The 26733-nt window shown below is 56.2% G+C and overlaps 1 protein-coding gene across 12 annotated transcripts; it reads right to left on the bottom strand.

The window, feature by feature from the left end:
- Positions 1-251: 251 nt before the first annotated feature.
- Positions 252-19102, bottom strand: Adam11 (a disintegrin and metallopeptidase domain 11). Of its 12 annotated transcripts, NM_009613.3 has the most exons (27): positions 18831-19080; positions 18183-18367; positions 10545-10621; positions 10328-10394; positions 9195-9280; positions 9005-9080; positions 8534-8600; positions 8403-8470; positions 7986-8060; positions 7832-7903; positions 7514-7680; positions 7037-7121; positions 6848-6938; positions 6689-6740; positions 6150-6249; positions 6002-6073; positions 5791-5883; positions 5404-5484; positions 4815-4865; positions 4659-4722; positions 4350-4449; positions 4080-4199; positions 3818-3986; positions 3612-3726; positions 3437-3527; positions 2867-2884; positions 253-2384 (listed from the first exon to the last, which is right to left on the bottom strand). In NM_009613.3, the coding sequence occupies exons 1-27, from the start codon at positions 18892-18894 to the stop codon at positions 2369-2371; spliced, it is 2322 nt and encodes a 773-aa protein (NP_033743.2). In that variant the 5' UTR covers positions 18895-19080; the 3' UTR covers positions 253-2368. The 12 variants fall into 12 exon arrangements, 11 of the variants coding, with proteins under 11 accessions (XP_006532081.1, XP_006532078.1, XP_006532083.1 ...); XM_006532018.2 differs by having other exon boundaries at positions 252-2384; positions 8403-8600; positions 18831-19071; NM_001110778.2 differs by having other exon boundaries at positions 253-2884.
- Between the last annotated feature and the right edge of the window lie 7631 nt (positions 19103-26733).

The following is a 26733-nucleotide window of genomic DNA, read 5'->3' as shown; positions in this document are numbered from 1 at the left end:
CCACCATCTCTAATTTTACTGGTTGGGAACCAGGCAGTGTCTTTGTGGCGACTGTGAGGAAGGGTGGACCTCGCCTCCGCCCACTGCCCGTTTCCTCACTTACTGAGGGAAACCACACCCCTTCCTCCTGCTTCCCCAACTGTCCTAGGTGCTCTTGTTCTCTGCAGCCGAGTTGTCACAACTCCAGAGTCTGGACAGCAAGGACTGACTCAGAGCGATCACTTACAGAGAGAGAGAGAGGAGAGACATGGGTTGGTGTGAGCTCAATGGAAGCCCAGAATGTGATCTTTAATCTTTAATGTGGGCCCCGGGCCCTGCCTCCCCAACCCAGCCCAGATGACATATTTACAGGATGCGGAGGGACCCAGGTCTGGGCCAGGTGAATGCAGCCCCCCTCCTCTCTTTCTTTCCTAGGTGCTGCCAGGCCAGGCACTGCTAGGGTGGGGCAAGGGGATGCAGGAAGTTGGACGCCTCGGGTGGACTGGCCACAGGAAGTCTTGTGTTCTTCACCAAGGACACGAGGACACACATGGTCATGCCCTTGTATGCAGAGGCCTTCACAGTGGTGCAGAGGCGTGGATTCACATGTCTGCACCCAGGTGCACTGCCACCTGTGTGTGCATGTGCCACCTGATGGAGGTCTCGAGGTATCCCAGCAACAATGCAAAATGCAGCCTTTCCCCTGACCTCAGCTAGTGGGGCTGGTGGCCTGCATCTGTCCTGTTGTCACTAGGACAGTGGCACCTGGGGCTCAGCACTGAGGACCCCACTGTGGCCAACACCATCTGGCTACCCCCAAAGCTGCCAGTGGGCCGTAGGCTCCAAGGTGCCGGCCACTGGGTTGGTTTAGATAAATGAAGCCATTTTCTCCATTAGCCTTCCTTGAAGAGTCCTCAGAAATAGGAGGTACACAAACGGGTAACCCTCTGTCTCTGGGGTACCTAGAACTACTACTTAGCCTGAGTGGGGTGTCCCCTAGAAGGGGCTTCCTTACATTGTGGTTTTCGTCCATAAGAGAGCCTGCTCTATCTTGCCCCGCCAGCTCTTAGGGCATGGAGCCAGAGCGTGTGTGTCTCACATAGGGTTGTGAAGGCTGGCCCTGCTGGACTGTGGGAGGGCTGAGCAGCTCTGCCAGCCTTGGTCCAGCTCTCAGGCTGGGCGGCAGCAAGGACCAGTCAGGAGGGCAGACAGGAACATCTGTAAACTTACTACTCAGCCCTAGACTACAGGTGAATAAAACTTGTGACGGGGGTGGGTATGGATTGAGGACTTGAGAATTTTCCTAGTCACCTATAACCATCCACGAGGCCTGCCCTTTCCCCATCTCCTCATACACATCACAGGCACTAACCCTGGGGCACAGGGCCACCCCTGGTTCTCCCTACTGAGAGTCCTCCCTGCTACGATAGCCTGCTCCAGAACAGCCAGGCCACATCAGGGGGCACCTGAACCCTGAGACAGCCCCAGAATCACCCTTCTTGAAAGGGGAAAGGTGGAGTTTTATTTTAGGGACTATATTTTTCTATACCCCCGAATGCATGCACCCTGGCAGGGACAGGATGGTCAGTTTGGAATCGAAGACAGTCTGGGACAGAGTCCCATGAGCTAGGCAGTGGGCACGGGACAGGCAGCTTTGGTTTGAATCAGCACTCTGACTTCTACTAAGCTGGGCAGAGGTGGGGCAAGCAGGGCTGCCCTGCCCCAGCTGGGTTCCCTGACAGGATTCGTTTGGGCCTCCCAGGGAGGGATGTGGGAGGTCTCAAGGCCTCGGGCCCAGGAGGCCCTCCTGTAAGTGTCAAAACATCCCTACAATTGCCCCCTGGCCCCAAGCAACCCAAAGGTTACATTCATCAGTTAAGATTAAGTAGTAAAACAAAAGAGAGAGAGAGAAAGAGAGAGAGAAAGAGGGAGAGAGAGAGAGAGAGAGAGAGAGAGAGAGAGAGAGAGAAAATGTAGATCAGCCCCTTCCCGTGAGGTCCAGGGGAGCTACTCCCCTGGTTCCAGCTGCCTGGTTTTGAAGAGGGGCCACCCAGCTGTCCCCACCAGGCACCGGTCCAGGCCCCAACGTGAGCTGTGGCAGTCTGTGATGATGGAGGCTACATTCACAGGGGGAGACGTGTGCAAGGCCAAAGCCGCATGAGGTGGGATGGGGAACTGGGCAGGAAGCGTCCTCCTCCCGGCCCCTCTACCCAGGTGGTCTGAAAGGCGATATCACAGTCCCAACCCCCAACCCCTGTGCAGCCAGGAGTTGAAGGGTTCGGACCCGGAAGACATTTGCACGGTGCCTCCCTCTGTGGCAGGGTGGAGGCAGCCTCGTGGTTCAGGGCCGAGATGGTGGGTGCCAGGCTCGGAGGGAGCAGGGTGGCACTTAGGCCCCTCCGGACCTGGAATGGAGAGAGGGCATCAGGAGAGGACTTGAGGCTGGGCTCTGAGGGTGAGCCCTCTAGTTGCCCCGCTCCTCCCCAGAGGTCCTGGAGGCATCAAGTCACAAGCTGGCCAGGTGGGGGTTCTGGCAGAGGTCAGACAGCGGTGGCATGGTAGACAAAACAGATGGGCAGGACGCAGGGGGAGGCCCCCTCCTAGCGGAAGGGGTTGCAGGGCACAGTTCCAGCGCCCACCCGGCCATGGGACCCGGCGGCAGAAAGGACAGATGAAGGTGGGCCAGGGCCCAACAGGCGGGTGGGCAGGAGGAAGGGCCTGAGCAGACAGAGGACTCGCTTCCCAGGCTCCCTGCAGGGCTTCGGGAATCGGATCGGTCCCAGCTCCCGGTCAACAGAATGCAAAGGGACGGATGAAATGGAGACAAGGACAGCGGGAGGGATGACGTGGCCGGCATCACACTGCCCCCTGCTGGGTCGGGTCGTACCTTCCACGACGGATGTTTCTTCAGGAGCCAAGGAGAGGACAGGCAAGAGAGATAGGAAAAAGAAATTGCGTGAACCTCCTGTTCTCCAAAAGAACGGCCTTCCAGCCCAGGAAGACCTGTCCCATAAATGGACCGTGGAGATCTATCCCAGCTTGGTAGGGGGTTCAAATCCTAGCTTGGCCACTAAGTCACATTGTGACCTTGGGCCTCAGGGCTCTTCAAGCGCCCAACGTGGGGGCTACACCAGACCCTAACTGCAACGTTCTGGAGTTCCTGGGCTGAATGTGGATAGGGACGGGGAGACATCTCAGACAAGCCCTAGGCCGTGCTGGGATGCGTTGAGCAGTCTTCAGGAGGCTGGGAGTCAAGGTTGTTCCCGTAAAGTCTGGTGTTTAGATATGAGTAGATAGTTTCTTGAACTGTTCAAACAAGACCCGTGGGCTGGCTTGAATGAGTGATGTGTGAGTTCAGGGTGAGCTAACCTGTCAGGGAGGCCATTAGGCTCCAACAGTCTAGGGTGCCGAACCCCCAAGCACCTGTTGGGGGATCTAGGGAGCATGTGTCTCTTACTTAAATCCCCAGCCCGTGCCGCCCAGGACGATGGCTGCGACCAGGACAGCCCCGGCGATGGAGCCAATGATGATGTTGGTACCGCTGGGACCTGGGGAGGAGGGTAGGGCTTGGTTGGCAGGGACAAGCATGGAAAACGGGCAACATAGACAGTGCTGGGCAACTTCAGCCTCACCTTTGTATCTCTCAGTCTCCCCAGTGGGAGGGGACGTGGGCAGTGGGTTGTGAATACTGCAGTCTTTGCCTGTCCAGTCTGGCTGACAGATACACTTCCCCTCGTTGCTGCAAACCTACAGGTAGGCGAGGCCAGCATGGATAAGCAAGGCCACATCTCCGTGTGAGCCTCCTCCAGCAGGCTCCCCCTGGCCTCCAGACACCCACCCCATGATGGGAGCAGATCCTTCGCTCTCCACTTCCAGGGCAGGTGCTGAAGTTGAAGGCAGAGGCTGGCAGGCAGCGGTGATCTAGGCACAACATGTTGGGCCCACAGGCCGTGCCGTCCTCCACATAGCTCAGGTCCGAGCCATCAGCTAGCTGCACGTGGCCTCCCCTGGAGAGATGGTATACACAGCCTCAACCCCTGTCCTCTAGTCCCCATCACAGTTGTCCCTTCAACCTCCCCATCCACGGTTCCAGACAACACCTGCAGTCCAACTCCTTGCCCTGGTGGTAGAAGGTGACACTGCTGATGTCGCCCCCCAGATCCCCTAGCCGCGGAGCTCCAGAGATGTTGACGCACAGAAGGAAGCCACAGAGCACATCCCTGTAGGGACACATGGGGTCGATGAAGCCAAATTTCTCTGTAGACCCAAGTACCGAGCCTGCTCCTTCCCCTCTGGCCTCACAGGCTCTTCCTAGAGCCCTGCCTTTACCTCTGGAGATTCCCTGACCCTGGGGCGGGGATGCTACTTACTGCTTACTGCACTGGACCCAACCAGATCCCTTGCGTCCACAGTTTCCACGCTCTGTCCCCTCCACGTTCAGCTTCTCATAGCAGAAACGATCCGCAGCCGCTAGAGAGAGAAAGAGAGAGAGGAAGCATCACCCCACAGATCCCTGGATCCCATCTAGGACCTCAGACCTGCACCTCTAAAACTTGGGCCTAATCCTTAGGCTTGATGCCTAAGGTCTTCAGAAGCCACGTTGGTTGCAGGGCTTGTTCCTTCAACCAGCGTCCCAGCCTAACTCTGAGCTTTGGGTTTTCCCGAGTCTCTGGACTCACCATGGCCCCATAGGGCTTGGCACTGCCGGTCCCGGGTTTTACAGCGGCCTCCATAGCAACGACCCTATGAGCCGTGGGAGAGGAAGCATCAAGACACTGAGGGAGACAAGACTGCACTGAATTCGGACGGAAGGACCCCACCCCTATCCCTCATACCTGCTCATGATCACAGTAGTAACCGTCCAGCTTGTGAAGGTTAGGGGGACACTGGAGAGAGAGAGAGAGAGAGAGAGGCTGGCTGAGCAGGGTAGCCCAGAGCTGAGCTGAGGTTCGGGGTGTGTGTGGGGGGGGGTGGGGGGAGAATGCAAGGAACCAAAAGCTACCCCAAAGGGGCCACATGTCACATGGCTCTTCCACACGAAAGATGGGGGCCTGTTTGGCTCTGTGGATTTGACTGGTAAGTCTCCTAGCTTTTCCAAGCTTCCCCAGTTTCTTGCATCCATTACCCCAGAAGCCCTAGTTAACCCATGTTACGATCCACCAGATCCTTAGAATACACTAGACACTGGGCAGGCGGTAGGAATACCAGTGTCACTACAAATGCTTATTTAATGATTGACCGAACAGAGGTAGGTGGCTCGAAAGACCCCTTTCTCAGAGAAGAAAAAGCTGAGGCTGGTCAGCTGCGGCTACCCCACCCGCTAAGCAGAGAGGACACACAGAGTAGTCAACTCTTCAGCGCCAAACTTATAAGGGAGGGGGCTGTCTTGCTTTGAGCTCCCACAGAACAGATGGTTTGGCAGACCTGGCTTGAGTCGCCGGTGCAGGTCTCTGCAATGTCACACTCATTCACCGCTTCTCGGCAGGAGACACCTCGTGGCTCATACTAGGAAAAGCATGCATGTGTTTCTGGGAAGGATAAATATTTCCCCACTGCCCTTCCAGGGTTAATGTGCTGGAACGTGGGTCCCAAGGCCTGATTCTCATTTCCTGTCCCTCTCCACCCTCAGCAGTAAGGGTGACTCTCCCCTCCGGTCCTCAGCTCCTAACTCATTCCCCATTGGCGCTCTCTTCGGGACAAGGCCCGCCCAAACAGACTCAGCTCTTCCCCATTCCCGCCTCTTATCGAGGGCATCCAATCGTTTCTTTGCTTCTTCCCCCGCCCCCCGCCTCCCGCTCGCTAGGTCCTCACCTTGCAGCGGCGACAACAGAGCCCATCGCTGCACATGGCGTCGTGCGTCAAGGTGCATTTTTTGCAGCAGTTGCCCCCTGCTCGGCTGCACTCCTGAGGGTCGCGGGGAGAAGTGGAGAGGCGGGCTAGCCCCTTCCCACTCTGTATTCTCCCTTCCCGGAGCCCATGCGCGCGTCCCGGGCCCAGACGGGAGCCCACCAGGAGCGCTCACCTGCACCGACCCGCAGTCGCACTCCTCTCCCGCCTCCACGAAGCCGTTTCCGCACTCGGGAGGGTCCAGAAGCTGGAGGGAGAGGGGATGTCGGGAGCCTGGCTGGCACCCTGCCCACCCCCCGCTTCCCCGTTCTCCGCGCTAGTACCTTGAGGGGCTTGTTGAACAGGCAGCTCCCGCCTCCCTCCTGCAGAAACTGGTTGTATTCGTCGATGCTGCAGCGCGAGAACTTGCGGGGCAAATAGAACCTAGACGGGCGAGAGGGGAACTGTGTTGCTGGGGACAGCCCTTCCTCGAGAGACTTGGTTACTACTACAAGGAGACCGAAGGACTGCCCTGAGGTTGCACGACAATCAATCCCATACTCCTGTCTAGGAATGGGTGGAGGACGTCGCTTGCGTTCTTTCTCCTGAACCTCGGGACAAAGAGCCCAGTGTCGGAACGCCTGGGAGGGACGGCGCCTCGCACGAGGCTCGAGCGCCTCCCAGTGGCCAGAGTGCGCCCTGCAGTCTGGCAGTTTTTGGTACCCAAGCATCCCTGAGCTATTTACAGATAACCTATATTCTTGGTTATCCTGAGTAGTCCTGTGAGCTAGGTCCTCTTGAAGCCACCCATCTTGACTGTTAGTGCTCCTCGAAGGCCTCTTCTTACCCCAAACCCTTCCCAAAGTCTGTCTCCAAAACTCACCCAGTGTCCTCCATGATGCAGCCCAGCCAAATGTCTGGACACTTGCAGTCCCCTAAGAGGAGATTTAAGAACACATGAGATATAGAGTGGAGAAGCACCCCCACTGGCCCCTTCTTCATTTCTTGAGGCTCTGTGTGGGTCTGGGAGGGTTGTTGGTACCTGCTGAGCTCCGGTGCTTATTCCACATCATGCCCAAGTTCTGCCCTAGCGTCTGGGCCAGGGTCACCGCCATGGCACCCATGTTGCCATACTAGGGATGGGCAAGACAGAGCACAGGATGTCTGCATGCTCCCAACAGTCACTGGGTCTTAGCAAGCCTCTGTCCTGGCTGGGCCTCTGGGTGCTCACCTCGTTCACACCTCCACCCCGGGACAGTGAACAGATGCCTCCCACGTAGGCCGCCCCGCTGCTGGTGCTCTGGAAGGTTCTACCCCTAGAAGGGAGAGAGTGGTCAGGATGATGTCAAAGGAGCAGTGGGTTCCAGACCTTTCTATCAGCCTGGTGGCCTCAGGCCAGCCCTTCCCCTATTTGGGTTCATTCACCCGTAAGCCAAATGGAGGTTTCAGGGCCTTTAATTGGGTTTGTCCATCACTAGGGTACTTCATCACCAAAGAAGGGGTGACGGGCAGCCTGGCAGAGAAAGGCAAAGAGCACATTCCCTGCACAGCCCAAGGTGCAGAGGATACCCAGCTGGTGCATGTGGCTGGAAGCAGGTGGCAGGTGGCAGGTGAGCTCCACCTGCAGGGTCCCCGAAAAGATCGCCTGGCACAGGCGGTAAGAACTAGCAGCCAGCAAAAGCTGGCAGGGTACAGTGTGGGGACTCACGAGAAGAGGTGGGTGGCATCACTGGGCTCAGGCAGACCCTCCCGCCGGTAGACCATAAGCCGGGCCAGGGTCTCCAGTAGGTCATCCTGCACCTGGATCTTGTCCCCATCTGCCCACGTTTCCATGGCAACCAGAACAATTCTTGTGTTGAGCTGTTCCTTGTATATCTGGGCCCAGAGAGAAGATGGGGGAGGGGCTGGAGGGAGGCTGCAATCTATATTTCCAAGAAGTGGGGGGAGGGGGGGGTCAGTGACTGACAATGACTCCTGGATGCCTGCATGTGGGGGAGAGGGAGAGGGGAGTAGGGACGGTGCTTACCACATCTGCCAGGTTCACAACAGATTTTGCAAAGTTGCTGGTGAGGACCACTGACTGCCGCATCTGCTCAAACTGCCGAGAGAAAGGTGGGGTAAGAAGGCAAGGCTCCCCCGGGCCCCTCATCCCAGGGTCCCCCCTTAGCCCGGGAACTTACCAGCTGGTGGTCATTGATTACAATCAACTCCACATACTTGGTCTCGCTGTGCACTGTGGGGTGGCCCCTGCGGACCTGGAGGGCGGGTAGGCACTTGGAATCAGTCCCCTCCATGAGCAAACCATGGGCAGACTTGTGGGGAGGGGGCATTCTCGTCCCCAGTCAGGGATGGTGCCAGCCCCCAACTGGCCAGGAAATACCATCCCTCCCAGCCTGGAAATGAGAGCAGAGGACCCCAAAATGGGGACCTGTGTAGACACCAGTTCTAGGGAGGAGTTGAGGGGACTCTTTCTGGAGATAGTTCCCTGGCCCCTGACCTCATCGCTGTGAGCTCTCCTTTGCCCAGCCATAGGAGGGGATGACCTGCCTTGGACCATCTCTAAGGTCTTGCAGCCCGAGGCTGTGCGGGCCCCGTACCTGCCTTTTCCTTCTTAGCTTGGGCCAGTTGGGGAGAGCAGACTGGGCAGGGACAGCAAACAGGCAGCCTGTGGGGAACAGTAGGTAAGAGGGGCCCGGCCGTCCAGCCCCACCCCCTTCCCCTCTCTTACCTGGCTCCCTGCATCCAAGGGGGGCTGGGAGGAGAGGGGTCCGGTAAATGAGGTGGGGAAGGGGTCCCTGAAATGAGGGGATTTAGTTCTTGGGGAGCCAACCAGATCTGCTCTGAGCCCAGATTGGGGGCAGCTCCTGCCCTTCCCCCACCCCACCCCGGGGATGACCCAGAACTGGCCAGAGCTCCCATGTCGGATCTGATCTCCCAGATGCTCAGATTCCAGGGTCAAGACCTGGGGGCGCCCTGAGAGACAGGGGCAAAGGACACTGGAGCCCAGTGAGAGGTCACTTGGGGGACAGAGGGGACATTGGAGATGGGGGCACAGAAGGTAGGAACCAGAGCTGGAGTCATCCAGGGCAGTGGGGCTGAGGTTACTGGAGGGGCGGGGGAGGAGGTGCCACAGCTGTCGGGGGCAGTCACAGCATGGCCATCAGAAGGAGGGCAGGAAGGCTCTGCTAGCCTTGTTTACCTGTGGGGGTCCCCAGGGCCCAGCTATCTCCTTAGGCTCTACGATGTAAGTCAGGTTGCCATCAGAGAAGACCCCACTGTAGAGAGAGGCACGGTTCGCCACCATGCTGGGCCAGGCACAGGCCCCCACCGCTGCTGAGTGCCCCCCACTCACTCCCCCCCCCCGCTGCCGAATGCCCTCCCCCACTCACTGCAGCCCCTGGCATGTAGAGAGTGCAGCAAAGGACTGTGGGTTGCCCCGGAGTTTCCCATGGTAGTAGCAGTGGTCTCCAGCCCCCTGTGGAGTGGGAAAAGCTGTGAACAGGACACCTTGGTCCAGCATGGAGGCAGCAGGACAGTACAGGGGAGGGACTGAGGTCTCAGGAACACTAGGGCTTTAAGCTGGTTCTGTCACCCGTGAGCAAGCTCTTAACACTTTCTGGGCCAGCTTCATCTGCCCCGTAAAATGAGGACACTAGGCCACAGCAGCAGCTCCTGGCTATTTGTTAGGCTGGTAACAGATCCCAGACTCCTTTGAGACCAACAGCTGGCTCTTACATAGGACCTGCCATACCCCAGGCCCTGTCCTGAGCATGCCACCTACAGTGTGTCATTTAACCAGAACCTGCTGTAGATGCACCCCCCGCCCCTCACACACAAGCTCACAGGCACGTGTGGTCTGCAGCTGGACAACTGTGCGTGGGTTCTCCGGACCTGCTCACAGGTCAGAGGACACCAGCAGCACCCGCCTCTCCCAACCCCGCTTCCTGCAGAATTACTTGTGCTCCAGTTACAGAACAGGCTTGTGGGGGGGGGGGCAAGCTATTTATAGACGCTCATTCATCTTTGTTCAGGCTCCAGGGCCTCCAGGACTGGGACCCTAGTGTGCCAGGCATCTGGGACTCCCAGAACAAGAGGAGACATTTTGGTCTGGAGGTGGTGCTCAGGAGCGGAGCTCTCAGCCTAGGATGTACCCAAAACCCTGAGTATGGTCCCCAGCCCTCCCCAAACAAGGGAGGGGTTGCTATCCCTTCTAAAGCTAAGGGGACATAATAAAGACCCCAAATGCAAGGGGTGGGGCTCAGGGCCCCACACACCCAGTCTGTCCTTCCTAACTGCAGGCCCTTCAAGGCGGGGAGGGGTGGGGACTTTCCAGACACCTGACCATGCTGAGTGTAGCCTTGATACCCCTTCGCCAGCCATCCGTCTCTCCGTCTTCAGTGTTCCTCTCTGCTGGTGTCATGTCAGGCTCTCTACAACTGCGTCACACCTACAGCCCCACCCTTGCCTCTGTGATCACCGAACAGCACCTCTATCCCACCTGACCCCTTCCAAAGACACTCACAGTGCTGTGTTGTCTTGTTCCCTCCCGGCTGAAGTGGCGCTCCACATACTGCGAGGACAGGAGGTGACTGAAATCGCAAAGTAGCAGGAAGAAAGGGGGGTGTCACTCGGTGAAAGCAAGTCCTGCTTAGGTCCCACCTTAGTTAAGGATCTACATCCACCAGTACCCCCAGCCAGCCATGCCCACTGTCTGCCCTCTGGCTCCAGGCCACACTCACTGGTTCAGCTCCAGGTCCAGAGTGAAGTTTGAGTCGAAGGCCGGGATGACGAAACTCACCTGGGCCAGGTGCACAGGCTGGCAAGGGGAAGAGCAGCCTGAGTGAGAGTGGGGAACCCCAGAGGCACCCTGGGAAGGGGCAGCCAAGCCCCAGAAGCTGAGGAGACCCCTTTCTTGAGTCCTTGTCTTTGAGACTCCTTTCCCAGGGAGAGCTGTTTGTTCAACCTTGGCCACAGCCCACTCACCCCACCCAGATCCTGGGCACCCTCTGTTCCCTGGCTGCTTTCTGGGTTAGTCTCCTTGAGAATCAGGGACAGAGAAGGGGTTAGCTTAGACTTGTCAATGGCCTTGTGTCAGGCTCTCAGAGCTGTTGACAGGGCCACCCAGCTTCAGTGGAACAAAATGAAGCCCCCGGACATACCATGGAAAAGTAGAAGGTCTCAGCTCATGGCTGGACAAGGGAAGGGGAGCAGGCCCCTGGCTACCCCAACCCCAATCTACCCAGGAGGACTTGGGCTTCCAGACACATGGGGACTGACCACTGGGGCTCCGATTCTGGGCAAGGACAGGCGCTACCTTGACAGGAGGGTAGGGGTCCCCCCCTCCCCCGCAATCCATTGCCCTTTGCCTACCCAAAGCAGCTCATCTTTAATATTTCAATCCAACGGTTAATTTTTAAACACGGAAGTTTTCCTGATAAATTTTTCAAAGGGGCATATGCAGCGGGGCTGGGAGGCTCCAAGTTGCTATGGCAATGGACTAGGCCTGAGCAACATGGCTGCCCTCTCTGCCTGGATGCCCAGCTGCCTGGCAGGTGGGGGTGGGGGAAGGGAGACATCAAAGGCTGGAGGGAAAGTTTCACATACCCCCCCCCAGAAGGGTAACAGAGCTTGGGCTAAGGGGAGGGGGGATAGCCTGAGCTACAACCACTTTAAGTATACAACTAGAGCCCAACCTCCATTCAAATCCTGGCAATCAAGTCTTTGGTCTTCCAAATCATTTGCAAGCACAGGAAAGAAATGTCTGGGGTTGAATTCAGGGGCCAGAGTCTTACTCCTATCCCATTTACTTAGGGGACAGACCTCCAGATGCCTCTGGAGCAAGTCTGGTTAGGACTGGCTGGCTGACTACTCTCTGGTGTAAGAGGGCACCTTGCAGGAAGAGACCTTCCTCGCAGGAAGAGAGAGCCCTTGACACTCAGGCCACCGGGTCTCAGAGCCCATGCCTAGTTGAGTCCTCTCCCACCTTACTATAACTAATTCTTCCTGTGCACTGCTTAGGGCCCCTGCAGTGGTCTGAACTCTATGAGCACTGCCATATTTGTGGGCCAGTGGTTCCCATCCTTCCTGACAGACCCGAGCAAAGCACAAGGCCACACAGGTTAGAGGTTAATGCCTTGTGTGGGGGATGCAATCTGCAATCCCAGGAGGATGAGGCAGGAAGATCATGAGTTCGAGGCTAGCCTCGGCTCCATAGTTCTATACTGTCCTGGCGGCTGAGACCTTGTACCCCAAACAGAAAAGAGAGAAAAATTAAAAGAAAAAAAATAGAGGCTGACCCCAGGGAATATACTCCCAAGCCTTTTCTTCTGGAAAGTTGACAAGAATGGAAGTCAGCCCACGGCCATGGGAGCCGCGGGGGTGGGGGGGGGTGGGTGGGTGGGGGAGGGGATGCAGACAATGTGGAACCAAAGGCCAGGGCCTGTGAAGGCAGACCTGTGAGCCCCAAGGACATAGATTCACCCCATCCCAGGCTGTCTGAGGTTCCAAGCCCCACCCTAAGCCCCCAGAGCATCGATCAGGCTCAGAATAGAATATCAAGGGCAACGAGTCCCTGCTACAACCCCCCTCCCTCGCCCTCAACCTGGCTAAGTCTGCTGTCCCCCACCCCCACCCCCATGCCTGGCCTGGCTCTGGCCCTCTCTCCATCAGCTCTGCCTGGGTACCTCTGCCCTGCCCACCTCAGGACTGCCCCTGCTTGTCCCTATCCTGGCTACTCGGAGAAGTAGCTTTCTAAGCCCCTTCCTTTGATCCACTTCTAAGTTGTGCAACCTTAGGGATGATGGAGAAGCCTCCGTGAGCCCCGCATTTTCCTTCTGACAATGGGAAAGCAGGGACCAATAGACAGCAGTGAGAGATGTGCTAGGGCTCTCTTTCTCCAGTTTCCTGCAGCCAGTGAGGCTCAGCTGTGGGACACACCACCCTTCTCCAAGGGACACAGAGAAGACCAGTGAGGCCTGAGGGGTGGAGCATGGGGAAGGGGACAAAATGGGGAGGGGCAGACTTGTGAGACTCTGTATAGGTGGTGGGAGATAGTTGAGACTTCAGACACTAAGGCATGTTGGCCTGGCCCAACTGTTCACGCTCAGAGGGGAGCGCCAGATCAAGCAAGCCCAGCCCTATCCCAGCACTGGGCTGCTGGCTCCCCCAGGCACGGGGCTGCTGGCTCCAGGACCTGCAGGCTCCAGTCAAGCTTTTGTCTAGTGTTCTACCAAAGTCAACAGCTCTCCTTGCCAGGCCTGGCTCACTGTCCCTGCACCAGCTCCAGCCCTGTCTCCTTCCATTACCTTCAGTCCCTAGGGCCCTCTAGACCCGAGGTCACAGCGATGGGACACCTCAGCTCAGCACTCCTCAGGACTGCTTGACATGACCCCATGGCCTGCACTTGCCTCTTACATCTTGGCCACCTTGGCTCTTAGATGTCCTGTTCATTTGATCTCAACCTGCCCCAGGCTGGCAGGTCCTCAGGGAGCGACACCAGGTGGTGACAGGCCCAGGGTCATGCTGGGGAGGTGCCAGGCCAAGTATCTCTCCTGGGCTGGAGGATGCTTCTGCATGTCAGCTGTGGTGTCTGGCAGGTGACTGTCCCTCCACCTGACTCTCTCCTGTGGCAGGTTCTCCCTGACTCCCAGGCTCCTCCTACTTCTGGCAGCCCACGCCTCATATTCTCTCTCTCTCTCTCTCTCTCTCTCTCTCTCTCTCTCTCTCTCTCTCTCTCTCTCTCTCTCTCTCTCTCTCTCTCCATGTCCCAACCAGATCATAGGGCACAGAGAAAGATGGAGGCCTCAGACCTAGACTCTCAGTGGTTGGTACGCAGGGCTGCTAGAGATGGCCAGAGTTCCAGGTTGCCCCAGAAAACTGGAGCTGCAGATTCCTGCTCCCCACAACCTCCAGGCACTGCCCCACAAGGACTCTGAACAGCACCCCCCCCCAGCCCTCCTCTGCAGGGCTGAAGCCTGCCAGTCCCCAGAAGCCTCAGTCCTCTCAGCTCTCAAGCTCTAGGTGTCCAGTTTACACACACACACACACACACACACACACACACACACACACCACATACAAACACACACACATACACTCACAAACATACAGATACAAACGTGCTCACACACATAATCACAGACCACATATATGCACACATATACTCACAAGCATGCATACACATACAAACATGTACACACACATAATCACAGACCCCATATAGATATATGCACACATACATTCACAAACATATACATCCACATACGAACATGTTCACACAGGGCTGGTGAGATGGCTCAGAGGGTAAGGTCACTGACTGCTCTTCCGAAGGTCCCGAGTTCAAATCCCAGCAACCACATGGTGGCTCACAACCACCAATAATGAGATCTGATGCCCTCTTCTGGTGTGTCTGAGGACAGCTACAGTGTACTTATATATAATAAATAAATCTTAAAAAAGAACATGCTCACACACACATATAAACACACACCATATATAGACATGTATATATACGCCCACACACATTCAATCACTAATCACTTTTAATGACCTTTAATGGTTTTCTACTCAGTTTTTAAAATGGGTGTTATGAGCGTGGTGTGAAACTCAGCTCAGCACACCATTACAGTGAGGGTCAGTAAACGTGAGGAACCTCCACAGGCTGAAGCTGAACTGGGCTTTGAGGTAAAAAAAAACCTCTTTGGTTTAACTCCTGTGGGTGGGGACAGGAAGGGGGCTTGGTGCTCCAGATCTGCGTGGAGTGACCTGTGAGGGTCATTCCACACTCTATGTGCTTGCAGACACTCTTGGGGCTGGGTGATAGTGAATGGGAAGATGCCAAAGAGGTGGGGGGGCCTTGCCTGGGAGCCCCCCATCCAGAAGCCACCCCCTTCCTTCCACCCAGCACAGTGGACAGGTTCCATTCATCAACAGGGCATCGGCCACAGACAAGGAAAACAGGTGCACAACTTCCGATGATTGGATTTGACCTAAATTTTTGAGGACAGAGTCACCTCCTTACAGGGTCATCAGTCCCTCTGGGGACAGACTCTGGACAGCTGGGCTCCTCGAGGCAGCCAGGAGGGTGCTGGATAAGGCCAGGCCCACAGGCCGGTGTCTTGTGGGAGGACTGCAGATGTCACGATGCTCCCCTTAAGTTCCCACCTGGAGCTGGACAGGTAACCCCCAAATGCCCTGTCCTTGGCTTTCAGCCACCTGTCCCCTCCAGAGGGCCCCTCCTCCTCAAGACCCAGGCAAGGCTGTGTTGCTGCTCAGCCATAGCAGCCAATCACACAACACGGTCTTGTCTCGGGGTGGGGGGTGGGGGGCTGGGTCCCTGACCTTGCTGTTCCCTGTGTCTGAGGGTTGGGACTTTACTCACCCCCCCCCCCACACACACACACTCCTGTCAGCAGTTGTGGCTCTGGCAGCTCTTGAATGGGTTCTCTCGGGGACAGCCTGGCTCAGGTGAGCTGTCTGCAGGCCTTGGACCCTGCCTGGGTCCCGACTTTGCTGCCCACAGCCTCATTTCTCTTTGGTTCCCCAAAGTGGCTGGGTTTCTAAGGGCCGGGCAAGATCCACACAACAGCTTCATGGGCCCACGGATTCAGTCAGCTGGTTTACTCTTTGCTCGGATGCACTTCTGCCATGGATGCCAACCTAACTGTGCACCATGGTGTCTTGTCTCCCTCCCCCAGCTGCAGGCTCTCTGAGACTTTGGCTTTCTGGGTTCTCTCACTTCTCCAGGCCACAGGCCCAATCTTCTTCCAAATAAGAGAAATGAGAGCCTTGGTAGAAAGAGCCACATCTGAGAGACGGAAGCTTTGGCTCTGGAGTTCCGATGAACACCAGTCAACCCAGACATTCAACAGCTGAGGAGGTCTGCCCCAGCAAGGGGTGTTGGTGACATCTGGGGTCTAGTTCCAGTTCCAGCCTTGCCTTCCCCAAAGGGACCCAAGCACATGAAACCATTTCCCACTGCTGTCACCTAGCAAGGACTGTGACCCAAGTAACCATCCTCTCCTAGTTTAAGAATCAAGATCAGATGAGGCTCAGAAAGCAGACACGGCCAGCCTCCAGTCAGGGCAAGTTCCCTGTGGCTAGCACAGGCCTCTGTCCCTCTACATCACCAGAGATGCTGGCCACTGAGGCCCAGCCTGCAGTGCAGTGACCTCTGGGACAGGGTCTGGGCAGAGGCAGAACACTTCCCAGAGAGTCCTGGCTCCACCTGCATCAGCTCCATCCATCCTCAACTTCTGACCCTGAGAAGCAGTGTCAGGTGTGTGTGTGTGCTGGGGGTGAGGGGGCCGTGGTGGGGAGGTGTCAGGGCCCGGTTCAGTCTGGGGAATTCTTCGACATGTACTGATCTCCTCTGCTCTTCCGTCTTTGACTTGGGGGAGAGTTGGAGATATTGTCTCTTGGGCCTAAATTTCAAAATCTCTAGAGGCAGAACCGTCCAGTGGAAAGTGCCCTGGGCTTGAGGGGGAACACTATTCCTGTGACCGCTGAAGGTCTATTAACCTGGCAAGTGGCTTAGGTTCTCTGGATCTGAGCTGGCTGATCTGCAGAGGGGCAGACAGAAGTATCTGCCTATGGCCTTGTGGAAAGAAACGGATGTAAAGGTACACAGAGTGCCTGACCCAAAGCAGCCCCATGGCCTTCGCAGCCTTTACCACCTGAACAGGTCTCCTGCCTTTGGCACCTAAGGGATGGGGACACCAGAGTGCCAAGTGGTTCTCCTGGGGGAAGATGCATGAGGTCCCTAAGGGGGGTCTCAGGCCTAGAGAAACAACAGGAAACAAGCACAGCCCCGATCTACAGAACTCTCACCCCGTGCCTTGGCCACTTCTTAGGTGTTGGATTCAGTCACTTGCTTACCTGGCTCCACACACAAGCCAACACATCCACCCAAAAGAACAGCATCCAAAGAAGCCAGCTCAGCCCTACAGCTTTTCTGCCCACAGCCCAGGCCTGCTGTCCTGAGGAAGAGCTAGCAGAAGTCACAGCCTACGGAGCTAGAGCCCCTAACCCCCCCATCCCTTGTGCTTCTCAACTATACCTTGATCCCATAGTATGTACATACACCCTGGGAAGCTCCAGCCAGAGACTGTCAGGCAGGGCCAAGTGCGCTGCGGAGTTCACAGTTCATAGAAAGCTACGCTAGGGACCATAGTGCAACCAGGATACCCAACCCCTGGGCCTGGGACATCCCCAAGGCTCATTCAGCTGATTCCCTGGGTGCTGGAGTGGGCGCTGAAGTTGATCTCTAGCCCCATCCCTACCCCTGCAGCAGCTGCCAACTCAGGACCATTAGCCCCCTCCCCTCCCCTCCTCAACACAGCCCTGAGTGATGGTCCATCCATTATGCATGCTCCTTCCTGCTCCACTCCATTCTCAACTATTCCCCATCCCTGCACCGCCCAACTACCTCTCCTCCCCCTCCCCCTTAAGGGCTTTTAACCAAGTACATTAGGCAGGGCCAGACGCCAGTCTCCTCCCTTCCTCTCCTCCCTCTACGCAGCCCAGTTTACCTCCCACCACTCCCAGCTGCCCCAAACTTCTCAGACTTGGCTTTGCCCCTCCTTTGAGTCTCTCTACACCTCCTGTGTCTGCCAGGTGTCCAGCCCTCTGCCGCCCAGGTTGGCCTGGCTAACTTTGGGCTCCAAGCTCCCGGAGTGCTAAGGCATGCCCAATGACGATTCCATCTGGATGGCTATTATTCACATGATATTAATTAATTATTAATTGCACTTAATCTCCTTCATTCCTAACCTTCCTCTGGGGGGGGGGGGGACGGGGACAGGGGCCCAGCAGTATGGAAGGGACAGAGCAGGCACAGGTAGAGCTGGCAATTTGAAGATGAATCCTGGGCCTCAGGTCATTCTGCAAGGCCCCAACTTCAGCTAGGGCAAGAAGGATAAGCCTGTGTGTGCACAGCGGGGAAACTGAGGCAGGAGTAAACATCACGCTGTTCCAAGAAAAGTCCACTGAGGGGTGCCTTTGGTGGGTCATCAGAGCATGAATCCCTGACTGCAGGGTGCTATCCTGTCCCTCAAGACCTGTTTTAGGCAGAACCACTGTTTCTGGTGGGCAGTGGGAGGTGGTTGAAGGATGACCCAAGCAAACTGAAACCGGAGCATGCCAGTGTCTACTGGTGTGCACGGCAGGGGAGGGGCCCGGAGCTGGATAGTCCCGGAGCTGGAGAGTCCCGGTGTTCTTACTGTTGGGCACCAGCCCCACCTGATGGCCCATTACACAGAAAGGGAAGCTGCGGTAAGGTGCGACCTCAGCGGGTGGCACCTAACCCTGCCTACTTGGCGGACTGTTGTGGGCTGTGAGGCCTGCTCCAGTCCCCTGGCCTCACCCCCAGCCTCACTCACCGTCCCCCTGGGCGGATCCTGGCGGACCCTGGTGTCCAACTGTGGCTTTCGGACCTCTCCCCCGGAGCTCTGCCTTACCAGCCGGCTGGGCTCTGTGACCTCAGAGCCCTCTGGACTCTCTGGGCTCCCCACATGGGCTGAGCTCCTCCAGTGCAGAGCTCCTCTGGGACCCAGGGCCCCAAGACCTGAGGAGACAAGGCCATAGCTGCAGGCAGATGCCCTCCCTGGGGCAGGAGACTTGGGAGGGGGGCAGGCTCCAGCTCCCACTCGATCGCGGCCCTTGGAGCCCAGTGGGCATATGGGTGGGAGGATCTGGCTGCCTTGCTGAGGGAAGAACCCCACGGGGTGGGGGCTGAGAGCTTCCTTCTGCCCAACAGTCACGACTGCCCCCCCCCCCCAAGCCCGCAGAGACCTGCAGAGTCCGCCGGCCAGCTGCAGGGGATGGCCGCGGTAGGGCTGGCCGGATCCGGACAGGTGGGTGGAAGCACCTTCCCTTCTCTCCCACTCCCCTACCCTCCCGAGCTCGGGACCGGCTGTCACCCGGAGCTCTGCAGGAAAATGTGGCTGCAGCAGAAACCGCTGCAAACGCCTGGGGCGCGGACCGGCCAGGGGCGCGGGGGCAGGGGCCAGGCGGCTGGGGTCACTCACCGGGCGGGGGGAGAAGCGGTAACAGCAGCAGAGCCGCGATCGCCCAGCGCCGCAGCCGCCTCATGGTTCGCTCATAATCCTCCGGGTCCGGGGGCTGCGGCTGCGAGCGGCGCGGGGAGGGAGGGAGGGAGCGAGAAAGGGAGGGAGGAGGGCGGGGGCGGGCGACGCCGGCGGCGAGCGGGGCGGGCGCGCGGGCCGGGCGGGGGTCGCGAGAGAGCGGCGCCGGGCTCAGTGCGCTCTGGCCGCGGCCATCCCGGCGGGGCGGCGGGGCCGGGTTAAGAGGCGAGCGGCAAAGCACGTGAGCTTTGGGCCCGCCCCCCACCCCCTAGCCGGGGCCCAGGCCACCACTGCGGTAGGACAAAAGGGGCACCGGCTGAAGACCCCCTCTTCAGGGCACTCCCTTGGCAGGTGCACCCATCCTGCGACCCCTCCGCAGCCACCCCTTTGCATAAGGAGTTGCAACCACTAGATTGGCAGGTGGAGGGTGGCAGGTGAAGAGGGTCCCTGAGGTCTGACTCTGATGTCCCATCTGGGAAATTGGATGTGGGGCGTGGCTGATGGCCCAAGCTCACCTCCAGGACTTACTACTCTTGAATGGAGTACCCCCAGCCCTGAGGCCTCTGCTGGTGGAAGGTTGGGCACTTGGGAACGCAGGGCACGGTGTCAGGGAGGGCAGAGGTCCTGTTGAACACCATTACACACACACACACACACACACACACACACACACACACACACACACTCACTCACTCCTCAGTGCTCCCTCCAGGATCCCTAGATCATCCAAGGCAGAGGTCACTGCAGCAGTCCTACACCGGGAATCTAAACCCTGTTTCCTAGGCTGCTTTCTCTTAACAAAGAGGTTCCTGACTCCCTTTCAGGGCTCCTGAGCTCGTGGGGCACCTCAGTCCTTCTCCCTAAACCAAACACAAACTACCTGGGTCGTTTATATAAGGCCAACATGCTCCATTTCTCTCCCATGTCCCAATCTTAAGGGGTAGAAGTTCCGTAGAGCCCTCCAGATTGGTCTATAGTCAGAAATACACGTGACCACAAGCTTAGCTGTCCCAGTTGACCCTTCAACCCAGTTCCTGGGCTTCTTGGGCATGATAAACCCAGTGAGAGGGCCTGGGATTTTGGCCTCTCAGTGAGGTCTTAATACCCCAATACCTAACTGAGATGTCTCTGGACTGGACATGTGGGGCATGACACCGGTCCATGACACCGGGCCATGTCTCTGGTTAGTGACGCTCCTCTGGGGACTGAGTATGTATGGTCATGTGACAACAGCTAGGCCCCATCCTGATCTCCCAGACCACAGTGGGTTTTTTTATACCAATACTTTGGAACCACAGGTCACTGAGTGGATGCAGGGAACCCCTTCCTGGGTCCCCTGCTCCCTCAGGGCCTCTGCTGGGGACTGGGGAGCTGCCTCTAGCTTGTGACAGCACCCCCATCCCCCAGCTCTATTTTAGGCCCCGGGAGAGGTGAGAAGGCGATTTCCCGGGAGGCGCTGACATCAATGTTGGGAATGAGGTGACTTCCCCCCCATCCCCAACCACCTGCCACTCCAGCCAGCCCCAGATGTTGAGCAAAACCAAGTAAATTCTTCCTCCACTCTGGAAGCATCTTGCAAACCTCAGGGATGCTTGGGTGAAGCGGCTTCCGGTATGAGGGCCCCCTGTGTGGTATTCCCTTGAGACTTAGTTCCTCAGGAGGGCAAGATTGCGCTGCTCCCCATTTGACAGAACTCTATGTCCCCAAGCTGCTAAATGAGAGGCCCCACTGCTCACCGGTCAGACCTGTCCCCACCTCTGCTGCTTTCTCTGTAGGGCCAGAGGTGACTGCTACATCTGATTCCTACACTTCTAAGCCTCTTGGTATTCCAGATCTCGGGGTGACTGTCCATCCCACCATTCTGTGTTAGGTGCCATGACCCATTGGCAAGCCCTGAGCAGGTAATGCCTTCAGACAGGCTAAGTGGGGCCTCTTGACAGTGGACAGCCCTGGGGCTGGAGTCTGGGTCTCTCCATATATCTAGTCTGATTCCAGGGTCCAGAACCTAAGCTGCTGCAGTCTCTGTTACTGACGATACCTTTGCCTCTCCCGGGGATACTTTCCCTTGTCCCGAGTGACTTTTTTTTCTTTCCCGGTGGCCCCCTAAGGCCAGTTTGGGTTTAATTGTGTGAGTCCCACACCATTCATTTACCTTTTTGGGTTCCTAGCTCTGTGCAGGTCCAACTGAACATCTTGACTGTCCTGTGATGGCATATCACCTGCCAGGGGAAGGATTCACACCCATTCTTAGTCCTTTCAGCTCCACTACAAGGCACCAGGCTAACAAGCTGGCCTGGCTTTCCTGAGCCACTTCCATGGGTCAGGAGCTCTGGCTGTCTTCCAGCTGATGGCCCTCCTGTTGGGAGCTTTATAACAACAGGGACTGTCACCCTCCTTAGAAAGGCTCCAGGGGGAAGTTGCTGCTTTCTTGAGTTGGGGCTTGCCTGTGCCCTCTTAGAGAGCTGCCTGTGGCTCCCAACCACAATGCCACAGCGATGGCCCGCCCCTTTGGCCTCTGCCCAGCCAAGGAGTACCCTGGCCAGTACCTCTTAGGTTTTCATGCCACATTCAGGGTTCCCCTTTGCCCTTAGTAGAGCCAGAGAGTTCTACTCTCCCTCAGGAGCCCTACCACCAGGAGGCCTGAGGCCCTTTCTTCCTGTAGCTCTTTCTGTCCTTTGGCCAATTCTCTCCTCAAGTTTTCCTGCTAAAGGGCCCAGATCTTACTTTGGAAACTCCAGGTAAGGGAACAGAAAAGGGGGGACCTGGGGGAGATGTGACAGCCAGACTGCTGTTGGCAGAGTCAATCCTGGTTCCCAGTCTGAGGCCTAAGGCCACAGGCTAGGCCTGTCCAGGTGACAGAACAATGCAGTGGACAAGAACAGGCCTTGAGATTTAGTTAATTTATTTAAATATTGTGAGTTCAAGCCTAGCCAGGACTACATAGGGAGACCTGACTCAAATAGACAGATAGACAGACCAACCAACAAACATATTAGAGTTAGGCATGGTGGTAAATGACTTGAGTCCCAGCGCTCAGGAGGCAGAGAAAGCTAGATCTCTGGCAAGCTCCATGACTGCCAATGCTACATAGTGAGACCCTTTCTCCAAACAAACAAACAAACAAACAAACAGAAAAGAAGAGAAAAGAAAAGAAAGGTCTGGAGGTTTAGGTTGGGGGTCCTGAGCCTGGTTCCCTCATTTATTGCATATTCAGCCCTTTTCTGAGCCTGGCTCACAGGCTGCAGGGAGAGAGCAGCAGTGGCTGAACTTCATGCGTGTGTGGAACCTGATGCACAGAAAGGCTCCATCAACTTAGCCAGCAACAAAGGTGTGAGGGGGAAGCAGCTCCTTGGGCCTTGCTGAGGATCATGGGGCCTGCGAGCCCTGGGGCCTCTCTATAGGCAGCATGGTGCTAAGGGGTTGGTTGGGGCAAGGGTGCTATGGCACTTGGATAGGACATCATCCTGTTTCATCTCAGTGCAGGTCAGTGCAGACTGCTCCTCTCATAAGACTAGCCTCCCCCAGCCTCCCAGTCCTGTGCACTCATTCCCGTGCTACTCCAGGAGTCTCCACAGCTCTCCAGCCTTGCCCAGAGAAAAAACAGCGATACCCGCATATACCAGGATCCCAGGCACTGCAGCCTTTGAGGGACTTGTGGGATACAGAAGCTGGTCTCAAGGGCTCAACTGCTGCTCTTTTTCCATGTAGAGGTCTTCCCGGAGACTGGAGAGGTAGCCTCAGGAGGGCCTGGGGACAAGTGTCACAGTGCCCCTTAGCAGCCCCCAACTGTAGGTTTTCTTACATTTCATTTTGAGACAATCTCATCTCAAATATCCTTGCCGGCCTCAAACTTGCTATGTAGCTGTGGACAACCCAGGACCTGTACCTTCTGAAGGCTAGGATGACTGGTGTACACCACCACTCCTGGTCTATGCAGTGTTGGGGGCTTGAACCTATGGCTTTGTGCCTGCTAGGCAAACACTTTTAAGGTCAGAGCTGCGTCCCCAGATGGTTCATCAGTTTATACTGTGGACAGGATATAAGTTTCTGGACAAGAAAGATGGAGGGAATAAGCCAAACTTAAATGTGTAGAGAGAGAGAGAGAGAGAGAGCACGCTGGCAGGAGTTCCCACCAGCCTGTTGTGTGTCAAGTCCTTCACACATAGGCAGTTTGATGCCTGTAACTTCCTGACAGGATGGGACCTACCGTGGCCTTCATTTCTCAAAGCTTATGGAGTTGCGAAGCAAGGCTTGATCCAGGTAGATGCAAAGTTCATGTGAAGGGCTCACAGACACATAGCTGGGGATGCAGCTCAGTGGTACAGCAACTTCCCAGCGTGCGCAAGAGTTCCTAGGATCATCTCCAGGGGACAATAAAGGACAGCCACAAAGGCTGACCAGACCCTGATGCAAAGACTAGGACCTCACTTGGTTAGATATGGGCTAGAGAAGGGTTGGCAGAAATTGAGGGGGTGGGTGATTTCAGCAGGAAGATCAAGAGAGTGAGGGTGTGGGTTTTTTTTTTAATTTTTAAAAAATATTTATTTATTTATTCATATGTAAGTACACTTTAGCTGTCTTCAGACACTCCAGAAGAGGGAGTCAGATTTCGTTACAGATGGTTGTGAGCCACCATGTGGTTGCTGGGATTTGAACTCGGGACCTTTGGAAGAGCAGTCGGCACTCTTAACCACTGAGCCATCTCACCAGCCCCAGGTGTGGGTCTTGATTCAGCTGGCTGCAGATGAGAGGGACAGAGCATCTCAAGGAGAAAAGGCAGAGGGAGCCAAGTCTTGTACTGAGGATGAATTTTGGGGGAAGAAAGGGCCAATCATGAGATTTGATGAGGTCAAGTACGTTACCACTAGCTAGAAGAGACTCAGAAACCATCTCACCCAAACCCTCCTTCCTTCCTTTCTTCCTTCCTCCCTCCCTCCTTTCCTTCCTTTTTTCCTTGCTTTCTTAATTTTTTGAGACAGGGTCTCACTATGTAGCCCTGACTGGCCTAGAATTCACTACGTAGACCGGACTGACCTTGAACTTGAAGATCTGCCTGTCTCTGCTTCCCTAGTGCTGGGGTTAAAGGCTTGCAACACTATGCCTGCCCACACCCTTCACCTCAAGGTGAGGAGGAGTAAGACTTGTCCCAGCCAGATCTGCCTCACTCAGCAGATGCCTTCCTGACATTGGTGTTCTGCAGGTTATGAGACGATCTGGGGGATGCCGAGTAGGTAAAGTTCATACTGCGAGCATTAGGACCTGAGTTCGAAGCCCCCAAACCCATGTAAAAAACACTGCACATGGCGGCATGTGCTCATAACCCCAGCACAGGGGAGAGGAGAGGAGACAGGACCCCTGGGGCTCTCTAGACCAATAAGACCATGTCTCAAAAGATATAAATGGTTGTTTCTGATGACATCCGAGGTCATTCTCCACTTGCCATGTGTACACATATGTGTACTTGCTCACACGTGTGTAGCCACACATGAGCGAAATGCCCACGCACATAAAAAATGTGTTGGGTTTTTACATGATGTAGGTCACATGAGCAGAAGTGACATTCCAATGAGAAAAGAGTCAAAAAGGGGCCTGGAGCTGACAGAGCAGGAATCTAAGGCCTGAACGGAACAAGCCAGGGGACAATGGTCAGGAAGAGGACGGGAGACCAGGCTAATGTGGGGGTTTCTGGGACCAAGGTTTGAAGGAGAAAGGGGACCTGACTTAGGTCATTATCGGGCTCTCAGATGACCTTAGACTAGACAATTGCAGTGCTTGCTGCAGGCAGAGCCACTTGAAGCTCAGAAGGACAGGGATGGGAAGAGGATACAGGAAGTCACCAAAGGCCAGGGCGTGGGGTCTCACTCAAGCTGTTGAACCCACTTCCAGGATGGAAGAGCCTAACGTATGGCAGCATCGGAGGGGTGGCAGGTTTGAGCAGGAGACTGACAGAGGTGTTAGGTAGGCCAGAGCGCACAGCACTGACAGGACTCTGAGAAAGCCACGTGATGAAGGTGGATGGTGGCCAGATATGGTAGCATCTGGCTCCAAGTCTAGGCCATCTGCTGGGGAAAAAGGGTCTGTGGAAAGTGGGCTTGACTCTGGTCAAGGAGCCACAAGGGGGCCTGAATGTGTCACGCAGCTGCCATCTGTCCCACTTAGGACTTGGTGTTCAGGGCCTCTGACCTAAACCTACAGCTGGAAACGGGAATAGACAAAAGACTGAGATTTTGGCCTGACAGATGTTCAAGGTCGTACTTGGGACAGAGCAGGTGTGAGGTGGGCCTGGGTCTTGGCAGCACGAGAGGAGAGGGTGTCAGAACCTGGTGCCACGGGCTCTTACTGTGAAGGTTGGGGTCTGAGGAAGGCACAAGGAAATCCTCCCCCACATCCCGGAAGGTGTCATTCTGGGGAAGGTGGCAGGGAACAGGTATTCCCACAGACTATAAAAAGACAGGCATGTCCCCAGTAGGGTCCAGAAGTAAGCCACTGCCTGGGCTCTGGGGAAGGAGAGGTCTTGGGTAATCATGCCCACTGGACAGAAGGGTTTCAGCAGGTGACAAGCTTCTCTCTGCAGGTGAAGAGAACTCACTGAACAGTAGAGCTTAAAGTGTCAGACAGGACAGGAGATGGGACAAGGCAGAGACAGGTGACTGCTCCTGGTCCCAGACTAGGCTCCAGGATGATTGCGCTTGGTCTGTCTCCTTTAGCAGGGGCCTATGCTGTTCTGCAGTGACCGTGGATGGCAGTTGGCTGGACCCTGACCTGTGTCTAGGGTTACTGAAGGGCAGCCTGGGCACCAACACACTGAACTCCAGCCTGGCCCTCTCAACTCTAAGTTATTAACAATTTTATTGACATGTCCTGAATCAAGATGGTAAAATTTAAAGAAAATGGCATAAAAAGGCCAAACAGGGCCTCCGAGGAGCCTGGCACACAGTTGCTCTGTTTCCAAACTGACAACCTAGGCCCTTACCCACAGTGGGCCCCCCTTTCTTCCTCTGAAAGGAGACAGAATAGCACCAGACTTCTGGCAGCTTCAGCATTTAAAGAGACAAACACACGGGCAGAGAGGGTGAGAAGGACCACAGTACAAATTGTAACAAGAAACAGTGGCCAAGGAATCGATAGCAAACCCATTTCTGTCTCCAGATTAATGGCGTGGCTGTAAGGAATGGGAGGAGGTCCTGGGGGAGGTAGGGGAGAGGGTGGTGCACAGTTGGCACGTGAGACACTGACCCCGGGACAGCAGTGCCCTGGGTGGGAAGTTCCAACTGACTGGGGTTCAGGGAAGAGATGAGAGGGTTCCCCCAGAGGCCCCCAGCCTCATCCTGGGCCCAGGGGGAAAGGTCGAGGCTGGGTTCCAGCTAAGTGAGTGGGGAAGGGCGCGCTGGGAGTTCCGCAGCCTAAGCCCCTCCTCTGCTTCATATGTTCGGAGGATCTGTGTGAGCGTGAGGGTGGGGTGGGGGAGGGGACACAAACAGCTATTTCAGCAAGCAGGAGAGACCACACGCTTGTGGGAAAGGAGGCTGTCGTGGGTGGGGGAGGGGGGCGACACCAACTAACCCTTGGCTCTGAAAAGAGGCAAGTGATTGGTGGGAGTCGAGTGGAGTAGTCAGGGCAGGGAGCTGGGTTTCTGCTTCAGCTTCTTTGTGCCCCCTCCTACCCCCACACCAACCTTGTCTCTGTGGGCAGCTGGTTGTGGCTGGGCAAGCCTACTGCAGAGTTCTGACTGGTCTCGTGTGTGGACGGAGGTGGAGGGCATTCCCAGTCCCGAGTCCTTTAGTCAAGACCTGGCCGATTGGCAGGGTGTTGGTATTACAGAGCTGAGCACTACAGTTGCTTGCTT

The sequence above is a fragment of the Mus musculus genome, chromosome 11, assembly GCF_000001635.26.
Source record: "Mus musculus strain C57BL/6J chromosome 11, GRCm38.p6 C57BL/6J".
Classification (NCBI taxonomy): Eukaryota; Metazoa; Chordata; class Mammalia; order Rodentia; family Muridae; genus Mus; species Mus musculus.
Note: the sequence above shows the minus strand (reverse complement) of the source record. Positions and strands in the feature narration are given on the sequence as shown.